Below are 27,256 nucleotides of genomic sequence, written 5' to 3' on the forward strand. Positions count from 1 at the left end.
TGTCTCTCGCTCCTGGACCCTGTCCTCCCTCAAACCACTGCTGCTAGATACTCACCAGTTTTGCAGATATTCTGACTCAGGTATCTGGTCACAGTGGTTCGGTCCTTGACCAAGTTGCTCAGGTCTTTGCACCTGCTCATCCGACACGTTCAACATAAGAGCCGACTGTTCACCTCCCATCTAATACATCCCAGACTTTGACCTGCGCCTTCGTAAGGAGATGATCGCCATGATTCTCTTCATCTGTAAGTGCTCGTGTTTTGGCTCATCTGTGTTTATTGTGCTTCCACTGAAATAATCTGGACATCCTTAAAAAAACAAGACATCCATCAGAATTTACGAAGCTAAACTATTAGAACAGCTTTGACCTGCTGCACCTTCTGTAGTCGAGCACTTTCAATTTACCCGTGGGACGAGTGATTATCTTCAAATAAAGTGGTTTAGATAATCTGGATGAATTGTTTCAACAACAACAACCTGACCAACAAACAATTAACAATAGTAATTAGTTTGGTGAAAACAGTGTATCATAATCGGAACTGTCTACTCTAAATGATGGAAAGTATCATAAGAAGGCTCAAGTTATAATAACCTAGAAATAAGTGGAAAGAAATGGAAACAAAAAAAAACCCACCCCTCCTCATCACACACATATTGTCACTATACAGTGCAAACACACAAAAGAAACTTGTCTCAACATTTTATAGAACAGGGACAAACGTGTGTGCAGAGCCGAGTCTCTAGTCCGTGCACAATCCACACACTACATCTCACAGAGAGGTTGTCACATACTGGAACCTTCACGTCTTGCACAGGTTCTCTTGAAGCTGCAGCTGAGAAGGAATTTTTGCCACAACTTTCCCCCTTTGTAAAGGTGTAATGACAGGCGTGGGTGTTTACCTCGGCACATGCACATGCGGCATATCCCTGACAGGTTCAAGCACACACCGGAATACTCCTCTTTCTCTTTCTGTATATTCTCCGTACAACCCCCCCAACCACCCACCCACCCACCCCGGCATCCGCCCCTTCTTCCCCTCGCTGCAGTGGTAATTGGGTATGACACGGGATCAACAGGGAGAGAGCAAGGACGCATTTGAATGCGCCGGATGTCCTCTCCCTCACTTTTCTTTTCTAACCTGCTGCCTTCCAGCTCCTAGTCCTTGCTCACCGCTGTTACCGTAGCAACATCTGCGTGACCGCATCTTCCACCCTCCCTCCTCCTACCCGGTGTCATTTCTTTTATTAAGATTGGCCACTAGTGCCCAAGTGTGTGTGTGTGTGTGTGTGTGTGTGTGTGCGCGTATTTGTGTGTAACTGCTCAACAGTGAGGTGCATAGCAGCAGAGCTTTGTCAGCCTAACTCCATGCTCAAAGCCAATTACCAGAGCCTCACTACAGAATATAAAGCTACAGCTCAGGAGGAATTACCCCCCCCCACCAAACAGGCAAAATGTAGCCACTTGAATCAAACCTGTTACATTAAGTCAATCAAATACATTATTGCACACCTGGGTACAGCTGAGTGTAGCTGTGAGGGGATAAATCTCCAGCTGAAAAAGTCACACTGCTGCCACCAAATACTCCACGCAGCTTTGAAAAAGAGAAAAATAAATTCCTTCCTTCCTCATATTCTGTCTTCCCTGGTCAAAAAGTGTTAAAAATGGGGTGAATTACAACATGCTGAAACAATCATTTTCTTACCTAAATTCTTCTTTTTTCATTAAACTCCAGTTCAGGCCCCGAGGGCAGTCTTCTTCTCCGTCCCCCTAATTATTGCCATTTTATTTTCTGCTGGCTAAAAGACAGAGGTCGAGGACTTGCAGTTGTTTCTAAGAACTGTTCTTTGTTTGAATATTAATTTTGCAGGAACAATTGTGGAATATTGAGCTTAGCTTCTACATGTCCATGTAAACTTAGCTACTCATAGCTGTACATGCACGTGTACATGTAGGGTTGCAAGCCTTTTATGTGACTCAAAAGATTTTTTGAGAATTTAAAATGCCAATGCAGATTCTTTTAGATACTTAAAACCCAAAATTACAGAATTATCAAGGGTAACAAAAAATGTAGCCTAATGCTATGCTGATTTACAATTAGTATTAGAGAAGAAAAGCAGGGAGAGAGGATGACATGTCTTCCGCAGAGCTTGTCAGAGCTCGTCAGTCTACTGCTAATTGATAAACTCCTCCAATCCACTTGTAGGCTACAACTGCCGTATATATAAATACTGCTACTGTATTGATTCAATACAGGACGCAGCATTTTATTTTCAAATACGGGACGATCCCGTATTATACGGTACAGGTGGCAACCCTACATGTAAACCTGGCTACAAGCGAGTGGGCAGATACACATACTGTAAATACCCTGTATGCCACACTGGCATAAAAACAATTGATGCATTTGATTACTTTTATGATAAGGTGTATTCTTTCCTCGCGGATGAATAATCTGTTTGTAATCACAATGTAATATTACAATACTTCAGGTGCCAGTTGATTTGGCAACAACTGCGGTCACTGGTAATAACGGCAAGTGTGTTTTAACACTACAGGTCCCAGAATTCAGTAGGCAGCAAGCACTCCCCGAGCAGCTATACTCTGTCAGCAATATGACAGAAGAGCAACTGGTGTATGTGTTTACAGTGCAGCCAAACAAACCCATATTGGCCTCCCATCATGCCAGGAGTGAGATGTGATTTCACATTACAAGTGGCTCCAGGCGTTTTCCAAGGTATATGTTAAAAAGAGTAAGTTACCTCGCTGAGACGTAGGCGTGCAGTCTGTCGCCAGCTCCTCATTGAACACTTTTCTATGGCTGCTCTCTTGATTCATTACTCGTGTTGTTTTGTAGAGGCCTATATCAATGATCACAGTCAGTGCCAACCGTGGACACAAATGCTCCTCATTTCCTGTGACTTCTTGACAATAAATGCAACCCTGTGTTTCACCAGTGTGAAGCAGCAACAGCGGAAAAGGCCGATATCAACAAGATAAAATTACAAAGTGATCGTGGATTACGTACTGCATCAATTCTTCTTTAACACTCAACATTGCTGACAATAAAAACTGCTGTATAACATCTCATACAGACATACCGGTACATTTTTGTGCCACTCCTTTCATTAGAATGAATAAGGTGCCATCTTGGGACCTGGTGTCCAGCTGTTTTCATACAGTGCTTTGATGGGTGGGATGAGCACACTGTAACTTTTTGTCATCAAGAAAAAACATTGACTGGAGACATACAGAATTATTCCACACATTTTATTCATGAACACATTCACAAGCTCTCATTTACTTCCATCAATTTCCTTGTTAATGATCAATATTTCTCCAATGTCTGAATAACAGCATTTTCTCTGTTGAAATTTCCGTCAGTATCATCATCCTTGTTTCTCCAGTGCACTTCTACTTCTATCTTGCATGCAGAAATCCAGAAAATTTGAGAAATAAAAACTCAAAATATTGCTTTTTTTCTCACTTGGCTGAGGTGTAAAAGTCGGTGTTCTGATAAAAAAAAAAGTGAAGCGCAACAAACGGCAATGGGAACAAATTTAGCAAATGAAATGAATGGTGACATAGACGAAGCGAGTGACTGAAGAGTCAGAAAAATAGCAGCAGCTGAAATAATCAGATTTGTTTGGACAGTCCCCAAATCAATACATGAAACAAACATGAAAATGCCATATTTCCATCATGTTCTCTACATTGTTTTACACCATTTGACTGGAGCTCTTAATCACGTCATCTCATTGTGTCCTTTTCTTCTGCAATGGTTTAACATCACAGACTGGAGGATTAGTACCACCAGCTGCTGGCATATCAGTAGTAGATGGTAGTTCTGTTCAATTTTGCGCCGCATTTTTGATGGATACCCAGCTATTGATGATCTATGACACTAGATGCTTTTTGTGTCCTCCTGATGGATTTTTTTTTTTTTGTTCAACAGAATCCTGAATAAACCACATTGTAATTTTCTTTGGGGTCTCCGTCATCAGCGACTTCCCCTTTGTCAGGCTGTTTCAGATTCCTCACAGCTCCAAAACTCACTCATCTCAAACTTATAGTTCATTTATTGAAAAGTGGTTTTCATTGCCACTATTTCATGGTAAAATTGAGATTTCAAATGTTGAGTCTGAGTTCCATAATTAGGGAACGGCACATTGCAGTCAGTGCCCTAACCATTCGAAGATTTAAACAGTGCAGTGCGGCTGGTGTCAGGCTCTAACTAACCACCAAACATACCAAGGTTTCTTCTAATGTCATTGTTGCTCTGTGAAGCACTGTCATTCTATTTTCTTTCATTTCATTGAAAGGTGTTCTTTAAGGACATAAAGGCGATTTGACTTCTGCTGAGGAATCAATTAACCACTTAGCTGAAATGAAATACACAGGGCATTAATACATTAACTAGTTGAGTAGTAGATGAGTAGAGAAACTAAAGACACAGATGAGACCCGATATGAATGGTTTAATAAAATCATATGATACATCACAGGTCTAATGAACTTAAAAGTCATGGCCAGGATTACCTGAGCTTATTCCTGTGTTGTTTAAAAAAAATACAAAACCATAAAACTTAAAAGCAGTAAAATCCTCTTTCAGTTAAAGATCAAAACAAGGACGGTCCCTTTGCACCTGATTCAGCTCCAACCTGGAATGCTTTTCTTCCTTTTCATTCCATACAAAAGCAGCAGAGGTTTGGACGTAAACTGAATTTCATTCAGCTGATGGTAGGAGTGACCCTGACTTCATCTTTACAGCTTAAATCTTAGAAATACTTTCTGATGATCTTTTAAATTACTAAATTGAAAGTGTACTGACTCAGACCATGAACCTAACACACACACTCTTTCAAAAAAAAACTTTCCCGTAGAATGAAGCAGTGCAGTGCAGCAACAACTTTAACCGATGATACTGCGGATAAATAGCGTAATAGGAAACTTTTAAAAACAAGGCATGCTAACAGCAAATCAACTCTCTCATAATTCAAAACAGGAGTGGCGACAAGTGCCACTCTTAGTGCCAAAGTAAAAGCCTTCTCAAGTAAATGTTTTACCCTTTTCCTCCCACTCTTCATCCGTGGTTGATCATCAGGTTCTAAGAGAAAAAGAGACAAAAGAAGCCATTATTAGTCCATTTGCACTCCTGTCGAACCTTCTGACCTTTGAGATGCTCTTACGTCGCAGGGACCGTCCATGTTTTACACAAACCTTCCCAGTTTTGACTGACCACAATTGAAATGTCAGACCTGGTAATAGTATAGATTATCACAGTAATGGAGAGAAGTGAACTCGTTGACCGATGTTACTCAGCTCTACATCACTACTCAAGAGGCTTTTTCATACTGCAATATGTTGCAACAACACAAGGCCGACAACAAGATGAGAAGTTCTCACCACTTGTGTCTGTTGTCTCGTGTTGTTGATGCGGTCTGTGTTTGGCATTTGTTGTTAGAATTTTACAGGTCCGTTCCCCTTGACCTACAAAACAATCTCAGTCAGTTTTTCAGCTTTCACCCTTCAATGCACACAAAGTTTGGCCATGGACTTTTTTTTTTTAATCCATTAGCTATTTGTGCTACTTTACAAGAAAAATCCCTTTCACAATAAAGTTCTGATTCGATGAGTTTAATATCCTTCCGTAATATTTGGTTTACCCGTTGTATCTTTGGTATTTTTAAGAGCAGGAACGTTGAGAATGGGGTGTAATCAGGGCAGAATATATGAAGAGAGGGTGTGTTATTGGCTCTCACAGGGCTCTTCTCATGTCCATTATTGTCGGTGCGAGTGCAGCAAATGCAGCAACTCTCCAGAAGGTGCAAAAATATAATTTTGCCCCTATATGTCTCAATAGTAGATGATGTAAATTCATTGCACTTATATTTGCGCTTTGACTGGTCGATAAGACATTTTATAGTACAAGCCACATTCACCCATTCACACACACATTCTGGTGTGTGCTGGGACAAAATCACAGTATTTTCTAAATTGTTGTAGGCCTACCTGTGGCCATTATCTACTGTAATGTCTTTATTTATTGGCTGATGTATGTGATAAGCTAATATGAGACAATAATATTGGGTTGGTTGATTTTTCAGCTGGGTTCTACTTCACAGAACAATAAAACTTTTTCCATCATTGAACTCTCTCTACAGAGTAGAAACATTTCAAATTCTTTGCTTTTCCACATTCAAAACCTTTTTTAAGTGCAAAAGGAACCTTGTGTGGAGGTTATAACTGATTGCTCTAACTCAAACTCTTTCCACTCAACTCTTCTTTTCAGAACCCTTTAATGAAAGCCTTTTTAAGGGTTCGGTGAAGAGCCTCCTGTCCATCTTTTCATCTGGGTGACAGATTCGCGGAGACTAGCCTTGAATGTGATACTCAGAACACCTCAGACTCAGTGACCTCTAAGGAAGCTGTAGTCTATCAGGCCTATTTGAAAACAGATACATGCCGGTGATCAAAGGGACGCAACCTCGAACCTTCAACGATAGATCAATGAAATCCTTAAAACCCAAGAAACACACCGTCCCTGACTGCACGTCTGACGCCGCGACTCTGAGCTACGACGCACGACCAAGAGGGCTTCGCTCAGATTGTGCTCTCTCCTGTGAAATGGCTATGATCAATTAACACCTTGAAATCTCGCCAAGAAGATCAGGAGAGAGACAACCCATAAAGTCAAAGTGATAACTAGCCAACATGAATAGAGCTTTTCCACCATCGAGACCAATTCCTATTTCAATAAAGCACCTTGTTAGTGAGATATTGAGTTTCAGAGCATGAAGAGGACGCTCATGGGCGTTTAATGGTTGGTGATTGGCTTTCTATGTGAAAGTCAATATACTCTTTGAAGCCTTATTAGTTATTACTCATGCTTTCCAAGGGAGACAATATCTAACAAGTCAGCTCGTAGCCATGGATGTATAACCCTGATTACAAGAGGGAGGCTTGACCGTGAATACTTCATCTCCCACACAGAATCCCAATAAACACAGAGCCAGACATACAAGGCTTTTTTGCTTGATTTTTTTAGATGCAGATGTGACACATTCAACTCTAGACAAATGCTCACAATAACAGTGCTAACATGCTGATGGCTAGCAGGTAATATTTACGTTGCCCCCCCACTATCTTAGTTTAGCATGTTAGCAAACACACTATTGCTACTTAGAAGTAAACCCAAAGTACAGCTGAGGATTATGGGAATGTCATTTTGCAGGTATAAAGTATAGGACAAAATTAAATTTGACCAAATGGTCAAATTAATCCTTTTGGGGGGGTGATATTTTCGGTAAAAACACAAATGTCAATCTCATGCTGGCTAGAGAAAAAGTTAGAGGATCAGGAAGTAGCCCAATCGGGCTCATCCTGTTCGTATGTACACAATTTCATGGCAACAGTTGTGGAGATATTCTAATCTGGACCAAACTGCCTGACCAATCATTACCCTGTGTAGCTAAAGATATATGAATTAAAACATTTTTTACCCTATACCTAACTAGAAAAAGATTCCTGGAAATAGAAAATAGAGCAATAAGTATCAAAGAACACAACACCAGATTATTTTGTATCGGAAAACAAGTAGGAGGAGTTGTGTGGTTTGTGTTTAGAAAGCTGAACTTGACATCCAGCAAACAGGCTGAAACCTGCACTGTTCTTTCTTCTGATAAGAAATGAACAGTGATTCCATATACCTCACTTTTCTAGTACGATATCAGCTGCATCAAACCATCTCTGCCTGCTGCAGAAAGTTGTGGTGTATGTGGTCTCCAGCCATGCCAGTCCGTTTCTATTTCATTTCCCACAAAGTTAGTCGGACTCATATTACATTATTATACATTACACCCTTGGATAGTGATATTATTATTTTATCAGCCGTAGTTTTTATTAAGTGAAGTTGAACTATGGCCAAAGTAAAGTATCATTTCTTTTTGAGCTTGGTGATGTCAGACAAATCCCCCACTCAACCTAAAGCTCCAGCAGATGAACTCTTGGGGTCCAGACTGGAATATCAAAACAAATAGTGGATGGATTGCCATTAATTTTTTTTGTGACAACATTCATGGTTCCCAGAGGATAAATTCCATGATTTTGCTGATCTTAACCTCTTGCACCTTCATGTATGACATATTTGGTTTTGAATCACTTGTCTCAATAACTATTGGAAATTGCAATTTTTTAAATTAAAATGTTGAACTTTGGTTTATGATCGACTACCTGCCAAACTCATGCCATTCCCAACAGCCTTAGTTGTACTTCCTGTTTAGTACTAATCAGCTAATGTCAGCATGCTAACATGCTAACAGAGTAGGGTAAAGAAGGTAAACATACCCACCTAGGCATTGCAGTATATACATATATATATATATATATATACACTGTGTATATATACAGTATATATGTATATATATATATGTGTGAGTGCGTGTGTGTGTGTGTGTAAAAAATCAACACCCTTGTTGATGTGCTTTGGTTTCCCAGTAAGAAATCAATCAGGCTCAGTCCTGCTTGGCTTCAGAGGCTGGGCAGCGGCAGGAAGGAGGGTTGTTTCAGAGTGACCACTGGTCCCACTGAACCTCCAGTATAACTCCTGTTGCCCACGTGGAACGATGCATTGAGCTGAACTGACTGAAGGCCAGGGGTGCATTGACCCGTAGCCTGCTGGTAAAGAGACATAGACAGTGGGTATGTATGTACTATATGTGCATGCATGTGTGTGTGTGTGTGTGTGTGTGTGTGTCATCTGTTCTAAGCAATGTGGAGTTAATACCAGCTGTGAAACTCAAACCATTAAAACAAGAGAGAGACTCACAGAGCAGAGTGATCAATACAGCTCCCTTCTCCTGTCCTCTCATCCCATCCCTATGGTGCCCTCTCCTCAATTCATGTTCTCCTGTCTCCTTCTCATATTTGCTCTTTTCTTCTCCTCTCATCCACTCATCAATCATACACTTTTTTCTTAATTTTTTCTCCCGGCACTCCTCCCCTCCAACTACTTTCCCTTCTGCTCTAACTCCACATTTCACTGGATCCAGGTGGTAAGTGTTTATATTTAGTACAATAACTTCAATGCAAACCTGCATATGTCATTTACTGCTCACTTGAAAGAGAAATAAAGCAACAACTAAAAAAAAAAAAAAAAAATCGCTCAAAGGAATGTGTGTATGTTCAAACAGAAACACTGAAGGACAGGCGGTGGTGATCTTTGACCTGTACAATCAGTGTGTCAGGTCAAAAACACCATCTCTGAAAAGTCGCTGTCTCAGCACGTCTCACTGAGTCACTGGCATCTTGCGTGGTGCCTTCAACTTTCAAGAAAACTTTTTTTTTTAAAAAAGGATTTTGATGCAACCTGCAACAACAGTTTAAAAAGTATATGAATATTTCCTGAGAAATACATTTATCAAGAAAAATTTGATCTGTAATAAAAAAAGAAAAAGGAAACTTCTTGTTTCTAAAATACAGAAATAAGAAATTCACTTAAAAAAAATCCTTTCTAAAACTACTTTAAAGATCTTTGAAACCTTAAAATAAAAAAACAGACATACTCTATGCATTTACTTTATACTGTTCTTATGTTTATATCTTATTCTTCTGATTATCATTGTCAGTATTTCAAGGTTTCCAAAGTCAAGAATCATCTTTGAACCGCAGCTTTTAAGCCAACATTCACAAGAAGTCCTTACAGTGTTCCGGTAAAAGGGTTTGAACATTTACTATTTCCCATTTCAACTGAGCAAACTTCACCTACTAATGAAAATCTGACTGAAACTCCAGAACAGAAACTAAGTGGACCTTGTGATTAGATCGTTTTCTCAAATCTTTGACATGGTTACCTCTGTTGAAGGACCAATGTGTAAGATTTAGGGGGATCTTATGGCAGAGATGGTTATAATATTCATAATTATGTTTATATTAGTATACAATCACGTGAAACTAAGAATCATTGTGTTTTCATTTGCTTAGAATGAGCTACATGAGCTTCATTAGCTAGAATCTTACATTGGTCTAATTGCATTTGCACTGTCAAATTAATTTGTCTTGTTAAAGGATAAAGCCGGTGTTTCTTTCAATAAATATCATGAAAACAACAAAACCAATGATGTGTTTGTATAATTCTACTGTTTTTTTTCCCTATCGATGTGTCTCTGTTGCGCTCAGCTCAAGGCCAATTGGTTCCCAATGAAGACGCAAATCTTTAAAAAAAGACTAAGGAATACATTGCTTCATTTTTTTATGTAATTTGTTAAATCAGCTGGGCACTCTAGTTTTTAGCAAATGTCACTCAAACCGGAGGAAACAGTGCATTAGGACTATTTTCAGGGGTGGGTTAATATAAAATTTGGTCCTCTAATATGTATTTATGACAGCAGGATTGTGTACATTGTATTGACTCAAAATACAGTGGTCATGTTCATTGTCATGGTCATGAGGGGACGTGTCACTGATGTGTCTATAACAGTTTCTAGGTAAAAACGAAGGTCTACAACACAAAGGAATAAGGTACGCACAGACAATACGTTGGTTTTGGCTTTGGTATTTGTTGACGATAAGAAAAATACGGTTTATCACCTGACTTTGTCAGTAATGACCTCGTCCGGAAATGTGTTTGCAAGGAAAAATGGGAACCTTACTGTTCGCTTCAGATTTTTAATAGTATGTAATGATGAAAAATGTCTGTGATGCAGAGGTTCAATGCCTTTTGATGAAGAGGGTGGTAAATGGATAGAGATGGAGGAGAACACATACTGCAAAGATTTTTGTCTCCACTAACAAAGTTCATTTCAGGCTGCCTAGATACACTGTCCACCTCTTCAAGAGGAACTATATATACATATATAGTTAGTTAATATATATAGTATTTTCATTATAATAATAATAATTATATTAATAATAACTTGGATTTTTATAGCGCCTTTCAAGGTACCCAAGGCCGCTTTACAGGGAAAGAAACACAAAATAAATAATGAACAAATAAATGAAAACTTGACGAGACAGAATAGGGGTGGCAGAGATTGGAGGAGATTGGAGGAGATGAGGCAGCTAGAGGCTGGAGGCTTAATCTGTTCATTATATTTTCAACTGATCACTTGCTCTAAAAACCAGATAAACTAAATTTACAATGATAAAAAAAGTGCTGTACTACGGTGTGAAAGTAATTAGTACACAGACAGGTTTTGAAAAATCTGTGCACTTCTACTGTATTAAAGAAAAAAACTCATAACTCACCCACTAACAAAGTAATGGCTTTCCCACCTGCTACTCTAATTGAAGACCCATCCCGAGTTAAAGTGAACCGAGAATACTTGCTGGGGTTACATCTCCCTGCCTCCTAGATATGTAGCGCACATTGGTATCTGGGCTTTAACAACATGTGGCTCTGGCCGGCAGCTCAGAGAGACAGCGTGAGGAGAGTGGAGAGAGAAGAGGGACAGAGGCAGAGCACAGTAGGAGATAGAAAGAGAGCGAGACAAACAACAAACAGTAAGTCAGGAGAGCTAGAGGAGCAGTACAAGTCTCCCCGCCCTCCATTTTACCTGACCCAACCTGGGAGCCTTGACTCAATTGGAAATCCATTTTATCTGATGACTGGCAGGCAATTGGGGCTCCCAGGTGATAGGCTGAGGCTCTGTGGTTGATTGGCCTGACCACTCCACGACTCAGCGATGGAGGGATGGAGATGGAGGGGGATGTGGAGAAGAACACGTACTGCACAGATCGTCTCCACTAACAAAGTTCTTTTTAGGATACCTAGATAATCAGCTGTCCACCGCCTCTATCAAGGAACAACACGGGCAAACTACAGAATATTTTCATTATCAATTAATCTGTTCATTACTTTTTCACATAATCAATTAGCGCAAAACACAAAGATATTCAATTTATAATGATATGCAGCAGATGAAAACAACAAATCCTCACATTTGAGAAGCAGGAAACCTGTTTAGATTTTAAGCCGGATAAATGACTTAAATAATTCATCAATTACCAAAACATCGTCCAATCAGCACCCACAGTTCTCAGTAATCAGCATCAAAATCATGCAGAATCAGTGTGCTGTACAGACTACCTAATATTGTCCACGAAGGTTTTTAAAGATAAGATTAAACACCTCACCATGTTGACCGGTGTCTTTTAAACTGTGGACAAGTTGCAGGGTTTCTGGTGTTAATATGCATGAGTTGTTTATAGACAGTATATAGAAAGACTTCCCGGGCTAAGGTGAATTAGAGCTGAACATGGTAAATTATACCTGTTAAACATTGGCATGGCAACTGTGAGTTCGGCCTAACAGAGCCAATATAATGGCTGTAGACTCTTTGTCTTTTTAGCCTGAGAAGTTCACCACTGCTTAAGAAAAGGAGACTTTTTTATAGACAAGAAGTGTAAGAAAATGTAGGTGACCCCTTTTGGATTGACCTGCTTTTATGTTTTAATTAGTTATAAAATGTGATCTGATCTTCATCTAAGACACAAATGAAGACAATCACAGTGTCCCGAAGCTAATATCATACAAATAACTATAGTGTTCTGTGTCTTCACTGAATTCACCCATTAAGCATTCATGGTGCTGGTAGAAAAAGTAAGTGAACCCTTGGATTGAATGAGCGGTTGAACCTCTTTTGGCGGCAACAACCTCAAAACAGCTCTTCCATTAGCTGCTGATGATTCAGGAGGGATTTCGGACCATTCTTCCTACAGAACTGCTTCAGCTCAGACATATTTCTCAGGACATCTGAGTCAGCGGCTCTCTTCAGGTCATTCCACAGCATCTCTATTGGATTAAGGTCCGGGCTCTGACTGGGTCACTCCAAAAGGTTGTTTGAAGTTTGCAGTGGATTTACTTTGATGTTTAGAGTCATTGTCCCGCTGCATCACCAGCATCTCCTGAGCTTCGGCAGGTGGAACCACCCTGACATTATCCTGGAAGAGAAACCTGGGGATTCATTTTCTCACCAATGATGTTCGAACTGTCCGGGTCCAGAGGCAGCAAAGCTTTTTGTTTTTCCCAAACAATTCAACCTTAGTTTCATCAGTCCATAAAGTATTTTCTCAGTAGTGTTGAGGAGTGTGAAGCTTGTCTTTGGCAAATTTTGGAGGAGCAGCAATGTTTTTTTGTTTTGTTTTTTTGGAGAGGAGCAGCTTCATCCGTGGTGTCGATGGCAAGACAACAAGTTCCATGATTTGTGTTTGGTAGACGCATCAACAGAGACGTTAACCAACTCCGATTGATTCCGTTAAGCGTTTAGCTGTTACCCTGAGTTCTTGGTTACATTAACGATCATTTTGCGTTGCGCTTTTGGAGTCATCTTAGCTGGACGTCCACATCTACAGAGAGCAGCCACAGAACTAAATCATGTCCATTCATCGACGGTCTGTCAAACTGTGGAGTGATGAATATCTGAACTCTTTGGGATTACTGTGTAACCCTTTCAGCTTCATGCAAATCAACCGTTCTTGACCCTAAGTCTTCTGGGAGCATGGTTCACCTCAGGAGATGTTTCTTATGAATAACAAACAAAAAACGTCTATAAGTACTTCTTTTTTTTTATAGCTCTAATCCATACCTCCTAATTCCAAAGGATTTCAATTACTTTATCCTGCTACTGTAGGTTACTGCTTGAAGCACTGAGAAGAAGTGTGCAAACCTAGCCTCTGGGCACTAAGTACATTATACAGCAGCAGGGCATGTTAGTGTAAACAGAGAGAGTGAACGGTTATAGCACATCATCAATTGGAAGCACAAACAAAGATGTGCTGGATGAATGATTTTACTAGAGTAAAAACACCACAAATGACCACAAAGTTCATTAGTCATTGTTCTAGAATAGCATAAATAATGCTGCATTCGCTACGTTTGCTAGGCAGAGAGTTGTAAGTAACTGAAAGCAACAACAACAACAAAAAAAGCAATTCTTTAAAAATTCACATTAAAGTCAACTTGTCAACATATCTCTGGGAGCCAACCATAACACAATGGTATTTATTTATTTACAAAAAGGCCAGGAATAAAAAAAAAAGAAGAAAAAAAAAATTGATCTCTTTTTGGAGTACAGGGTGTGAATTGGACAGCAATCACAAAGGAGAGGCAGGCTCCCACTCATAAAGAGAAAGAGGAGGTGGAGAGACAGATGGATTGAGTGACAATGGGACACAAAAGAGAGGCTGGTACAAAGTGGACTGTTCCGATAATGTTGAGGCTGCTTTGAGGCGACAAAAGCCAGTGAAAACCCCACCTAAAAGCCCTGCTGCTGTCCTCTCTTATCCCAGCTGGGGGTCTTTCTTCCACAAAACCTCTTCCTAAGCGCGCGTGTAAGGGGGCGATGAAATGCTGACCAGATTATTGGTGTGAAATGCACCCAGGAAAAAAAAAAGAAAAAAGAAGAAGTGTGTCGATAGCTTACGCAGCTAAGGGTGCATTCAACAGAACATAATACTGGGCTGTGCTGAATTATTATTAGGACCCCCCATCAGAGAATGCAGAAAGAGAGAATGAAAGTAGGGGGTCTGGCGGTGCGAGCAAAGGTCAGGGTACAGCTAGCGAGGGGTACAAAAGCTGGTGAAAGTGCCTCCCTCAGAAGGCAGTTATGAGTGTAACCCCCCCCCCCCCCCCCCCCCCGCCTCGTTTGAAAAGCTTTGAGGTGTCTGCGGGCCACTGGGGACCTCGAGGCAGATGAAAGAGGAAACAGAGGCACTAGATTTGGTTTGATGTGCTGTTCGATTGCACTCTGCAGCGCAACAAAAGACAGGGAAATGGGACTTACAGGAGAGGGAGAGACGGAAGGGGAAGGGCAGGGGCAGACGAGAGAGGTGGCAGATAGAGACCCAGCGAGTGTTACGTCTGAGTAAGAAAGAGTTCAGTGTGTCACTCAACAGTGGCTGAGAGTTGTGCGAGAATGCACATTTGTTGTCGCAACTTAACAAAGATGTCGGGCAGAGCAGCAGCTACACTCTACAAAAAAAAATAGTTTGCATACAAAAGGGCAACACACAGCGGCAGCACACAAGCTGACACGCATTGCCACACCAAGTAACAGTCAGTCCTGTTTTACAGCAGCTGCACTGAAACACTTGTTTTGTCTTGCTGGCGCGCCCAGTGTGCGTCTTGTGCATCCTTCAATTTTTCAAAAAAAGGGTATCCCAGCAATTGTGTGTTAAAGAATTCACAAGAGTTACTTACATGTTGTGAGAGACTGGACCCTACGATTCCCATAATGCAATGAAATGGTGTCTTTATGTCATTAGACCATCCCTGTTTTAGAAGAATTTTCTGGTGTCAAGTCTCGAACCCTGTCAAATATGTCATCCAAGTTATCTTTTCAGGGGCGCCTCGGTGGCAGCGGCCATGGGTTCAAATCCGACCCGTTCGAATCCGAGCCATGACCCTTTGCTGCATGTCATTCCCTCTCTCTCTCTCTCTCTCTCTCTTTCTCCCTGACTTTCCTGTCTCTCTCTCACGTCACTGTATGAATAAAGGCAAAAATTACTTATTTTTTCAAACTCTCTTCAAAGCCACAAAACTCAAACAACTGTTGTAAACAGGCTGACTAGTGCTCATTATGATGAATAAACAGAACTTCAAGTGTAAAATCAGTTAAAGCTGTGAAATCCTGTTTGATCAGGACTTTAACTGCAATATCTACCGGTTGCTTATTTACACATCCAGCTGTTAAAGAGCAGCATTATCATTCGTTGGAAGTTGTATTGGAAGACAACGAACTTTGTTTCAACTCAAGTTAAGTTGATAACTCATGACCGTTTGTTGTTTAAACTCGCTTGCTCTATCTTGTCAAACAAACATACGACTCTTCACTAAATCAACTCAAGTTGAGGTAACTTCAACTATATTAATACCAACAGCTATTTCAAGTTAAGTAGACAAGTGTGTAAATGTTTCTACTAGATATCATCCTTTTCCTGACTAATAATGGCAACTTTGCCAGTTTAACTTCACACTGAGTCAATTTAAAACTCATCCGTTTAAAAGTATGAAATTTATTTGAGCAAGAACAAACTTTAACATTAGTTTTTGGTACATTTTCAAAAAAAGAAGTGTCTCCACCTCATGCTGATAATGGAGAGGTGGAGGTTATTGGGATGAAAGCAGTTCATATTTGGAAGACAGACTAGCCACTTATAGGAAAACAGAAAGCTGTTAAAAAATAAAACATCCTTGCTATCAAATCAATATCCAGGTTTCTCGAATGTATAACAGAACCGGGAGAGGGAGGTGTAGATAGAGTAAGAGGCATATGTCATGTGCAGTCACAGTATGTGGAATATTAACAGATTAATAAAATCATACAAGTAGACAAGGCAATTTCATGTGTATGTTTCAAGTCCTAATACATAATTCAACAGAAAAACACTGCCATCATTTCTCTTGGACTTAGTTTTTCACAGCCGCTTATCTAAAGCTTCAGGTTTCCTCTTGATAAGAAGAAGTTGACATGCCTTTTTGACCTCTGAATTCTTTAAACAACTGGTGTTTTGACCATGCTGATCATTATGCAAGACTCTTTCTACAAGCAACAAGGACAATCATGTCAACAGTGCAGAATGACAAAGGTTTCCTCCATGTACATGCGCGAGGTGTTACAAGTCCATACATTTCTGCTTCTCATATTTTTCGGCAGTACTTGCCTTTCGTTTGACACAATTTTAAAACAGCGTGAAGCAGCTTGAGATGTTCATATTACTCCTTACCAGCATTCAAACTTCGAGTTTATATTGTTTTTGACCGCTAATTTTTTTTCCATATTTTGTCCACACATTACTTTCTATAGGGAAGTAATGTTGAAAACTGCAGAGTAACAGTTTCCTCCCAGCTAAGGCTTGAGATGTGTAGTCATCAGTCTATAAACCACAGCTCAGCAGTTTGTGTGTAAGTAGTATCCTAGCTGAGCAGTGGTCGGGTTTCATCTTCACGATCACCCTCTGCAGGAATTTAAATGAGTGCTTCATATCGCAAGGGTACTCTACATTAAGGCAGTACATGGTGCCCATTAGCATAGCAAAACTATCGCTGGGGGATGAAGAACAATCGTCTCCTCCACCAACACGGCCACAATGAAGCTTTCAAGAGGAAAAGCGTCATACATGACACCATCGTGTCCAATCAGAACTCCGTCCCCTTCCTGAACTCATCCAAGGTTTCGCCATGAACCTAAAACAAATGGACAGATTTAATCCTAATATACATTTTATGTATTTCTAATAAACAATATGCTACACAGTTGTGGTCTTAGAAGATATGGACAATAAAACGACTTCAGAATGAGTTCAAATTGCAAAGTGTCAAATTGGTGCAGAGTTTACTATTCATAATTAAAATAAAATTATCATAAATGCTCTTTAAAAATGACACACATCACAACTTAATTTCAAATTTTGGCCTGATGTACTTCAGTGAAGTTAAGACTCTGTGATATTGCCAACACCATGGAAAACGTTTATTTCAGCTGCATTTAAAGTCAACAAGGCCTCAGAGGGGAAATAAAGTAGTTCAAAACCTCTACTGACACAAAAGCAGAAATATTTATATTTTTAGCTTCATCTTTAGTGTCCACTCCAGTTTTTTTAAGTGTTGCCAGATAGAGAGCGAGCGACTGTGGTGCAGAGAGAGAGAGAGAGAGAGAGAGAAAGAGAGCAGCAGTGATCAAGTGAGCTAGAGAATGAATAGAGAGAGGGACTGGCGCTAGGTGAGGGATTGAAATGTTATTCTCTGATGTTTTCATGGCGGTTAAGCCCTAAAACAGAAATACAAATCATTAAACTCTAAGCAGATAGTCACTGTGTGTGGTCACTTCACACTTGAGATATTGAAAAAAAAAACTGTGCAGCTAACTAGCTAGTTACCACTTAGCTGGTTGCTAACTACTAATTTTGCTAATGCTAGCTAGCAAGTAAAGCTTATTTTCCGTTTTTCCGTCTGAGTAATGTTATATACATTTACTGTATATTCTAAAGAAGCACCCAGCAACTATTTTAGTTGTTAAATAGTGTCAGAATTTTTTGCTGTCGTTGGAATACATTGGCTTGGTCTCTGTGGATAACCAGTTAGCACAATATGCTTCAAAATTATTACTAGTTCTGTCTTACTCAAAAAATAGCTGCAACTGCTCTGTATTTCCTCAGCTCCCACGGGTTCCAAGGACTAACCGGGGGTGTGCTCAGTTTGTCTGTTTACTGCATTAATTTCTACCTTTTGGTTGTTTTTTTTGGCAATTTGATTTGGTAGGACTGTAATTCTAGATTGACACAACTATGTTTAAATTCAATCATACACAAGACTGGCTATGAACTGGCTCACTAACGCCGGCACAGTAAGAGTTTAATTTCTTTGCAACAAGAAGAAGAGTACGCCTCTGATCATTTGTTATGAAAGTTTTGTGATGCAGTTTTCTTTGAAAGTCCTCAGCCTTCCAACCTGAGTGAGTCATTTTTCACAACACTGAGTCTGAGGCAAAGAAAAGAAAAAAGTGAAGCCTAATTCACTCTCTAAATACCCAAAAGTACAGGGCTGTTATTTCAGTGGAGCTGTGAATAGCTACATTAAAAAATATAACCCACAGAGCACACAATACAAGAAAGACGAACAACAAAAGAGAAAAGAGTACGAGCAGATAATGGCGCTTGCTGGTGATTGGTTGTGATCGGCTGTACAATGATCAATGCTGCCTTGAAAGGAGGCAACGCTGATGGTTTATGACGGAGGGAATAACTGCCAACAGTATGAAAATGAAATCAATAAGTCAACTGCAGAGCAGGGAGAGAAAAATGAAGGAAGCGGCCGAGAAAATGAAAAGAAAGGGTTTAGAGAAAGAGCAACAGATAGGAGGCTAGACGGAATAAAACAACAGAGACAAAAACAGTGGAGTAGTCACAGAGAAAGAGAGAGAGAGAGAAAAAAAAAAGGGCTGCAGACAGACGTAGCTAGATGAAGCTAGATGAAAGGTGTTGGTTTAAAGGAAGCAGACGCAGAAAAACAAAATTGACGGATGAAGAAAGATTCATTAAAGATAGATTAAAAAAAGGAAAAAAAAAGAAGACAGCAAAAACAAACTGAATGAACATTCAGATAAACCGACTGACAACAACTTTTTTTTCTACAAACCCCCGGCAATTCCATGTTGTGTTATGTATGTGTGTGTAACGTATGCACAGGTAGACAGACAGGAAAAGTGAGGTGACTGACATATGGCCATATTTTCTCCATCGCCTCTGTTGAAAGCAAAGAACCGACGAGAATATTTTTTATAGAAATATTCAACAAGGTGTGTGTGTGTGTGTGTGTGTGTGTGTGTGTGTGTGTGTGTTTACACCAGCATTAATGACTATCCTGAACTCCATCTCTCTATTCCTGATAACAAATTTAGCTGTTCTTCAGTAAGTCTGAAACCCGTGTCTCCAGCGTCGAACCCGTCCACGCTGATACACACGAGCACACTCAAGGTCACACAGCCCAAATTCAATGAGGCACAAACACACTCTGAAAACCTAACGAATATTAATCACACCCGGGTCCAAGTTGTTGAATGTCTCCAATTTGATATGTTTGTATAAATCTATGCCAACAAAAGTCATAAATGAAACATAGAACAACAAAGAAAAAAACTCATCCTGTCTATCGAATCCATTTTGTCAAACACACACCATACAACACTCCAGTTAAATGAAAACAAACACTCATATTACTGTAACAAAACCAATTAAACTCTGAGTACTACTGCTTGTTGTTTCTTGTTTTGTTTTTTGGTTTGTTTTTTTTTTTTTTTTTTTGGGGGGGGGGGGGCTTTATCTTACACTAAACTCTCTCCCGCTACCAGCAGCCTTCATTATGTTTTGGGTCCACACTTGTACAAATTCAGCTTGTAAAAATCACCCATGCTTGAAATAAATCATGACAGCTGACTCGATTGGAATTGGAAAGCAAAATATTACCATCCTGAGCACTCGCACACTACTGCATCCTCTATGCAGACCTTCCATGGCAACTGCTCCCAACTAAAAAGCATCAAGGTTGTGTGTTGAAAATCAGTCATCATGGCTGGATTGCCACAAAATCAATTGTTTAAGGTCACCTGAGCCACCTTCCTGTGGAGTGAGGAATGGCCCGATCACACAGCTAATACCGTCGTGTATCCTGCATGGTAATCAGTGCGTACAAGTTGAGTTAATAATATTTTGGCTTGAGCATCAAATTCATACTTGTCTGAGGAATTAATGAATTTACAGACAAAAGGAAAAAGGACAGTAAAAGAAAATAAGAGAAATGACTGAAGGTCCTATTAAATTGAGATCAGAGTATGAGCTGTGAACACACACAGCTAACATTTGTACAGTTAGTACATTTTTTTTGTGGTGAATATACACTGACTGCACAAACCGTGCAGAGGTCAAATTAATGCAAATAAAGTGAGGTGGAAATTGGCCAGTTGTTCAATTTGTTGAGTTGCCAGTGGCTACAAATTATTACTGATAAACAGTTTAATGCAGCTGTGAAATGCAGTAAAGTCAGGATGCTTTCAAACAATAATGCCATGGATGATTTCCATTTATCAATTAACTTTAGACAGACCAATCTAAATCAAATCAATGTTTAGCGTCACCGTCTTTTGCCTTTTAAACAGCACCAGCTGCTGGCACATTTCAGAATCAGCCTTCAAATTAATCTGAACAAATTACATGTTAGTTCTCATTTGTTCAAACAGGATTTTTTTTTTTTGAATAATGGACAGCTCTACATTCATTGTTTTCTTTTTATTTCTCTTAGTATTTTTTCTTATTGTTTTGGGCTTTTTATCCATTTATGAGATACCAGTGGTGGAGAGATGACAGGAAACAAGGAGACACAGATGCAACACAGGCTGCCAGCAGGATCCCAACGGGGAGTTTGGTTTTTAGTGAGTGTCTTAACCTCTGAGCCACGGCGGTGCCCCGCAGTCACACTGGGGGCATGTTGACGCATGTCAGCATGTTAGGCTATACCACTGTACTATTTCCTATCCATGTCAAAAGCTCCAAAATAGCTGCATTTTTATCCTGGGATCAACACGCCCATCTACAGTACCTAGACTACTTCCTGTCTGTGTGCACTACAGGAGTTATTATATTTACAGCAACAGTTTATTGAAAACAGGCATTCATTTTGTTTGTTGGTACATGTTACCACATATACTGTATGTACACAAGCAAAAGAGTCAAACAAAAGAGAGTTCACCTTCAGTGGTTATGCTGCTTCTGCAGAAAAGAAAGCCGATGGAAAAGAAAACTTCTGGTCAACAGACCTTCATCACCGCACTGTGCGTGCTGTGTTATGGTGAGTCTTTATTAACAATTGTTCAAAACTAGGAGCTGGGGAAGAAAGAAGTTCAAGGATTCCTTAAGGCTTATTTTTTTCTTGTCTGTAGGCAGTCACAGGTAATGAGGCAAAAACAGACCTTCAACTGAGAGAAGAGAAACAGGAATCTGACAAAAATGTGCTCCAAATGAATGTCACCTTTTTAAATCAATTCAGCACCTTTGCACAAACTGTGAAACACAACTACTGAACATTTGTTAATATTTCAGATTTTTTTTTTTTACCTGTAAGTTTTATTCCTGTTTTCTCTAGTGGGCACGAACTCTCAGTGGTTAAAGCGCAGAGTCAAAGGATAGTGTCAAAGGATAAAAAAAAAAAAGTGCTATCTGCATCAACTTTGTAGCAAAGTTCTGCATTTTGAAAGAGGATATATAAAAAAAAACAATGCAAGCAGCCGACACTAATTTAGAAGCTTGGTGTGAAACTCTCATGCCTGAGTTTTTAAATCTGACAGAAACCGTCCCAGAACAAATATAAAGATCGAGAATTTAAAGAAAGCTACAAGACGCTTATTCACTCATAAGAATGAGGTGAATGTGGAGTTCAACTACTCGTTCGCTTCATGAATTTTATGTCATAACTTCAGGAGTGCATATTTAGGTGGAGGTGTGTGAAACTTTCTGTCTGTGTGTGTGTGTGTTTGTGTGTGTGTGTGTGTGTGGTCAGTAGCGGGTCCAGCAAGCAGCTGAGGCTGCTCATTCTTCTTCATTAGGGTTGACTGCTGAGGGGCCCGCCATCTCCTCCTCCTCTCTCTCTCTCTCTCTCTCTCTCTTTTCATCTTCTGTCCATCTCCAACCCCTCCTCCATAACCACTTCTCTCCTCACAGCAGCCACTCTCTTTCTCCCTTCTTGACTCAAGCCTCCTCCACTCCTCCTAGTTTCTCCCCTTGCCCTTATCTGTCCGAAGTACCCCCCCCATTCTCCATTCATCCTGTCTGCCTCCACCTCTGTTCATCAACTGTCCACCTCCTCTTTATTATTTTCTCTCTCCTATTATTTTCTCTCCTTGCTTCTTCAGTTGCTCAGTGTTTGCCACTTTTCTCCTCTTTCTTCCGGTTCATTTCTTTGGTTAGTTTTTTTTTCGTAATGTCTCTCCAGCTTTGCACTATCAGGGCCTTAAACGAGTAGTGCCACCAACGACCATCACAAGCGGCGGTCTGACGGTTTTGTGGTCATTTCCTGACAGGGCGCGAGGTGCACAGGTGGGGGGAGAGGTGAAAACAAGTGGCCTGAGAGTTGGCATGGCATGGGAAAGTTTGCACGTCTGCAAATAGGTGTGTGTCAGGGCGAGGAGGTGATTGGTGGACAACATTGACTCTTGCAGCTGATTGGCTCCTGTCAGATGTCCTTTTCAAATATAAGGAACCAAGATGCTGTCGCAGAGCAACAAGGGGAGGCACTCATCTACCTCCTGTCCCAACCTGCCACACCATTGTGTCGACAGCTTTGTGGCATGTGAGAGTTAGTCGGGGTGAACTGCCAGTTTTCTTCTGTTTTTGTTAGTTAAACAGGTTAGTCTTGGTTTTGTTATATTTGGGTTAAGTTGGTGTTTTGATCTACTCGTTATCTGTTCCTCTGGCCACTTTGGGACTCGGGGAAGTTGGGGTACTCATGTGGTGTGTCAGCCACTGCTAGATGGGACAAAGAAAATTGTTGGTACTTAAATTTTTATTATTTATTTCTATCATTATTGTACAATTTCAACAAAAACCCACACCACCAACCCCTGGCTGCAGTTTTGGGGTGCTGTTTGTTGAGGATGTTGCCGCTCTGCACCGTTTAGACCTCGAGAAAACCTCTTTCCATTTGTTGAGCAGTTGTTGTCTTGCCCGTTGACTGTGACTAGCACAGCTGTTTCAGAGTGTCGAGAGAGCGATGCGACTGGCCAAGAGTGAATTTATTAAATCATCACAACCTCTGATTTAAGTTGCACCTCATCCAGCCCCTTTTGCACTTTGCGCTGCTGCACCTACACGAACAAAAATAGCGGGAGCACTTAGAGACGCCCACACGGTCCGTGCACCCGAGACCTACCGCCCTGCGCTTGTTGCCCTTAGTCCTCATCACAAGGTTCAGCTCCACTCTACCACTCTCACTAATCTTTTCTCTTTCATACTCCATATGGAGAAAGTCGCTTAGAGTATTTGTCTCTCTTAAACGGATCTCCAGCTTCTGGCTCTTAACATTCAATCTCAGCTTTCACTTCATACCTCTTTGTTTCTTCTTTTTCACTGTGCTCTCTTGCCATGCTTTGATGCTCTCCTACTCTTCTTCCTTTCTAGTTTTCTTTTTTTTTCGTGTCCAATGTTTGTCAAGGCCTTCTCGTTTATTTCTCATTGGTCTTTCACATCTACCAACCTTATCTAACTCCCTCTACATCTGTATGTATCTACAGCATGTTTTTTTATTTATTTTTTATTCTTCAACACATTTCTTTGTCCTCTGCCTTCTCTTTGTATTTTTCTTCAGTCTGTTTGTCTATATTACACACAGAATAGCCGAGCTGCTGTGATCTCTGTACCGGCATGACTCCTGTTCAATCAAGAATAAGACTCAAGGTAAGAGAAAAAAGAAATCAATATTAGGTTTTATACCGCTGTGATTCACTGGCTTTGCGAAAGTCAGCGTGTGCTCTGATCGGCAACAGATACACATTTATTATCAGCATATCAGTATTGTCAATAGGGTTTTTCTTTGCAAATGGACTTATCAAAAGTTGATGAAACTATTTTCTATTTCCCCTTATCTTTAGGTGTGTCATCCACAGGGACTCACACTCATACACTAAGCACGCCTCAGAAACAGCACACAGGCTCCTGCGAAACGAAGCTGGGCCATTTCAAATCTCAACAGCGTTTCCTACAAAAACGCTAAACCATCACTTGGTGGGTGCATGTGACACTCCCCCGTGCATTAACGGCAATACTCTCCTGCTCAAATGTTCTGTTCACCCCCATTTACATAAACGAGGGGGGACGGAAGATTGCGAACGCCTCTCAGTATGATCCAGCGCAGTGCATCAACAAAAGCTCTCTGACACAGTGTCAACAAAAACTGAACATTACCAGCTTCACATCAGATTCATTGCAGGGACTGTCATATTGGATTGAGTGGTTGTTCATCATAAGTGCTACCTGAGCAAAAGAACGTATTTTATAATAATTTTATGTCTTAAAAAATAAAGTTAAGTAGGTTTTAAATGTGAGGGATTCGTGTGTAAACTATGCCACTGAGAAAAGCTCCATCTTGATGCAAAGTAGCCTCTGATCAACAGCTGCAGTGATTTGTCATCAGTCAAACCTCCTACCTGGAGCTGCGGATCGCTTGACTGTCAACGACTGAACAGTCCAACAACCTGAATTATGAGCTAAGCAGATGAAGGGGGGGATTTAGATTTAAGGTGTAAATTAATGACCCCTTCCTTGCAGGAGAGGGACATTCAGTCTTAATGCACTGGGTAATTTTGGAGAATGTCTTACAGTATGACGGCTGACAACTCTGACATCTCATGAGCAAGTCCTCCTACGCCCTTCTGTAACTAGCCATGGCTGTCAGGCACTGGGGAGTTCAACAACTTGGACAGCCAACAGAGAACAGAGAAAAGGAGAAGAGAAAAAGGGAAAAATTACACAATACACATCTAATTTAGTCATAATCCTTAAGTCAGAAAACATACGTGAGCTACAACCTTCTGACTGGATTACATTCTCTATTAACGTAATGAGGATATTTGTTCATTTACATACTTAGGAAGTCGCATATATATTGATACTGAACGTTTCAGTAAAATGTTCACAGACACGTTTCTCCTTCACCAAAGTGTCTGACAGTACAATATTCAGCGGTAGCAACTACAGCAGAGGTTCCCAACATGTGGACCCTCTGGTGGGCTAAGCTGGAATTGTAAGTGGGCAGACAAATGGTTTATATAATGTTTTTAAAAGTTTTAAAACAAAATTATCTTTTAAAAACATTTAAAAAATTTTCTTTTCTTGTATCAAGGCCTATGATTGTAATCTGTGTTGCTGTCCGGACCACTTTGCTGCTGGACCACATCGTGTACTCGTTTGCTAGTTACTTTGTTTGGTTCACAACGGGAAGAATTAACCTCAACCAAAGTTCTTTTGTTGCATAAACCTAACTCTACCCCGGTCTCTGATATGACAGTCGTGCAGTCTGTTCCCCAGTTATCCAGCCCAACCACCTCCTGGTGACTCCACTAGTATTAATAAATGTGAGGCTTCATTCATTCAAAAACACACCTTGCCTCTGAATGTAATCCAGCCAGCCATCACGTTTCCTACAAACCATATTTGCTGTTGCGGTTTAGTTGTCTATGAACATCATCTCTAGGAGACAGGGTTGTGAGCTGTAGTCAGTCTGCTTGTCTCTTGATATCTATCACATGTAAGTCTTCCAGACTGTTAAGTTATTCAGGCTGCTGTGCTAACAGACATGTTTCCCCATCCTGTATCTTGGTTGCCAACAATTACCCTTGATGTCAATCGTCAAGGATGATTTCACTGAATTGCAAAGCAGGATGTCATACATGGAGCACCACAAAGGAAAATCTAGTACATCCTTTTTGTGCCAGACAAATTTAAAAGGATGGGCTCAGAATTTTCCGGTCTGACTTCAAATATACATAAATACAATATTCACATATCATGTGTACAGTATGTTAAAAGAGTGACTATTCTCGAGTCATTGTCCCGATTGCATTTTGTCATGTTTATTTTTATTTAAAAAAAAAACAAACAAACAAGAAAAACTCAACATTATCACTGAGGCTTCTTCTTAAATATAGAACATACAGTGTATATGTATTTTTAGGGACACTACTGTCCAGCCTATCTGCATAACAACCACCCCACACCAATAGCCTACATGTCCAGTCTCATGTTTTTATGTCTGTCCACTGTCACTGTATGTAAAAACATTAGATTTCCACAGAGTGAAAGAAATAAGAGTGTTGTGGTCACAGTTCAGTAATAAAATCCTATCTGTTGGCTCTGTCAGTAGCAAAGTGATGCCAATTTCTGATCTTAAAGTAGGTTAAAGCCAACGTTGCTAGCTTACAGCACAAGAGCTGAGAGCATAGAAGAAGCAAACAGAAATGAGACCTGTACATTTCAATCATCTTTATCTGAGTGCATTACCATTACTTTTGTTGTTGGGTAGATTTGGTTTACAGGTCGGCATGCTGTTGTCAAAGAAAATGAATTACAACGATTTGACTGACAAAATGAGATTGGATTCATCAACAAACCCAAATGTGACAGCAAGGAGTTACTTATCCACTGCTGCACCAAGGAGACAGTCAGACAACAGTCCACAGAAAATATCTTTTGTTGCTGTTACTTCGGAGGACAACACAATCGTTTGGCTACCTGACACTGTTCAAGCCTCTTATTTTTTATTTTTGCGTGGAACAAGGATGTGGATGGCCTTCTTCTCTTACACAGTTGCTGCTTTATGACCAGGATGGAAATGATGACAATAGCCAATAACTGTAAATACACTGACTCGCAAACAATGATAGCATGACAAGAGAAAAGGGGAACGGAGGAACTGGCTAGCTAGCTAGATCACAGAAAAATCTAGGTTCACAGACGTAGAAGTGTTTCCAAATCTCTTTCTCAATCACTCTGCTGCCTCTCACCACTCTAAAAACTTTCTTTGCTTCACTCTGATTCTACCTCTTTCTTCTCTCTCCGGTCCTTTTTCACCTCCCCTCTCTCTCTCTCTCTTTCCATTCTGACAGGCAGCTTTTAACTTTAGGGGTGGCTCCCTGGGTATTAGACCCAAAGCCTGCCATGTCTGTACTCCACAGCGGGGCTCCGGATATATACATGTGAGTGTGTGTACGCCTCAGTAGTT

General features: G+C 40.3%; 1 protein-coding gene across 2 annotated transcripts in view; it reads right to left on the minus strand.

The window, feature by feature from the left end:
• Positions 1-3,251: 3,251 nt before the first annotated feature.
• chchd6a (coiled-coil-helix-coiled-coil-helix domain containing 6a) overlaps positions 3,252-27,256 on the minus strand; it is a 79,205-nt gene continuing 55,200 nt past the window's right edge. For both annotated transcript variants that reach the window (XM_056385890.1, XM_056385889.1), the window contains one exon: positions 3,252-5,104. In XM_056385890.1, the coding sequence (XP_056241865.1) occupies positions 5,081-5,104 (24 nt within the window). In that variant the 3' untranslated portion in view covers positions 3,252-5,080. The remainder of the gene's footprint in view (positions 5,105-27,256) is intronic.

The sequence above is a fragment of the Seriola aureovittata genome, chromosome 9 (genome assembly GCF_021018895.1).
Source record: "Seriola aureovittata isolate HTS-2021-v1 ecotype China chromosome 9, ASM2101889v1, whole genome shotgun sequence".
In the NCBI taxonomy this organism is placed as follows: Eukaryota; Metazoa; Chordata; class Actinopteri; order Carangiformes; family Carangidae; genus Seriola; species Seriola aureovittata.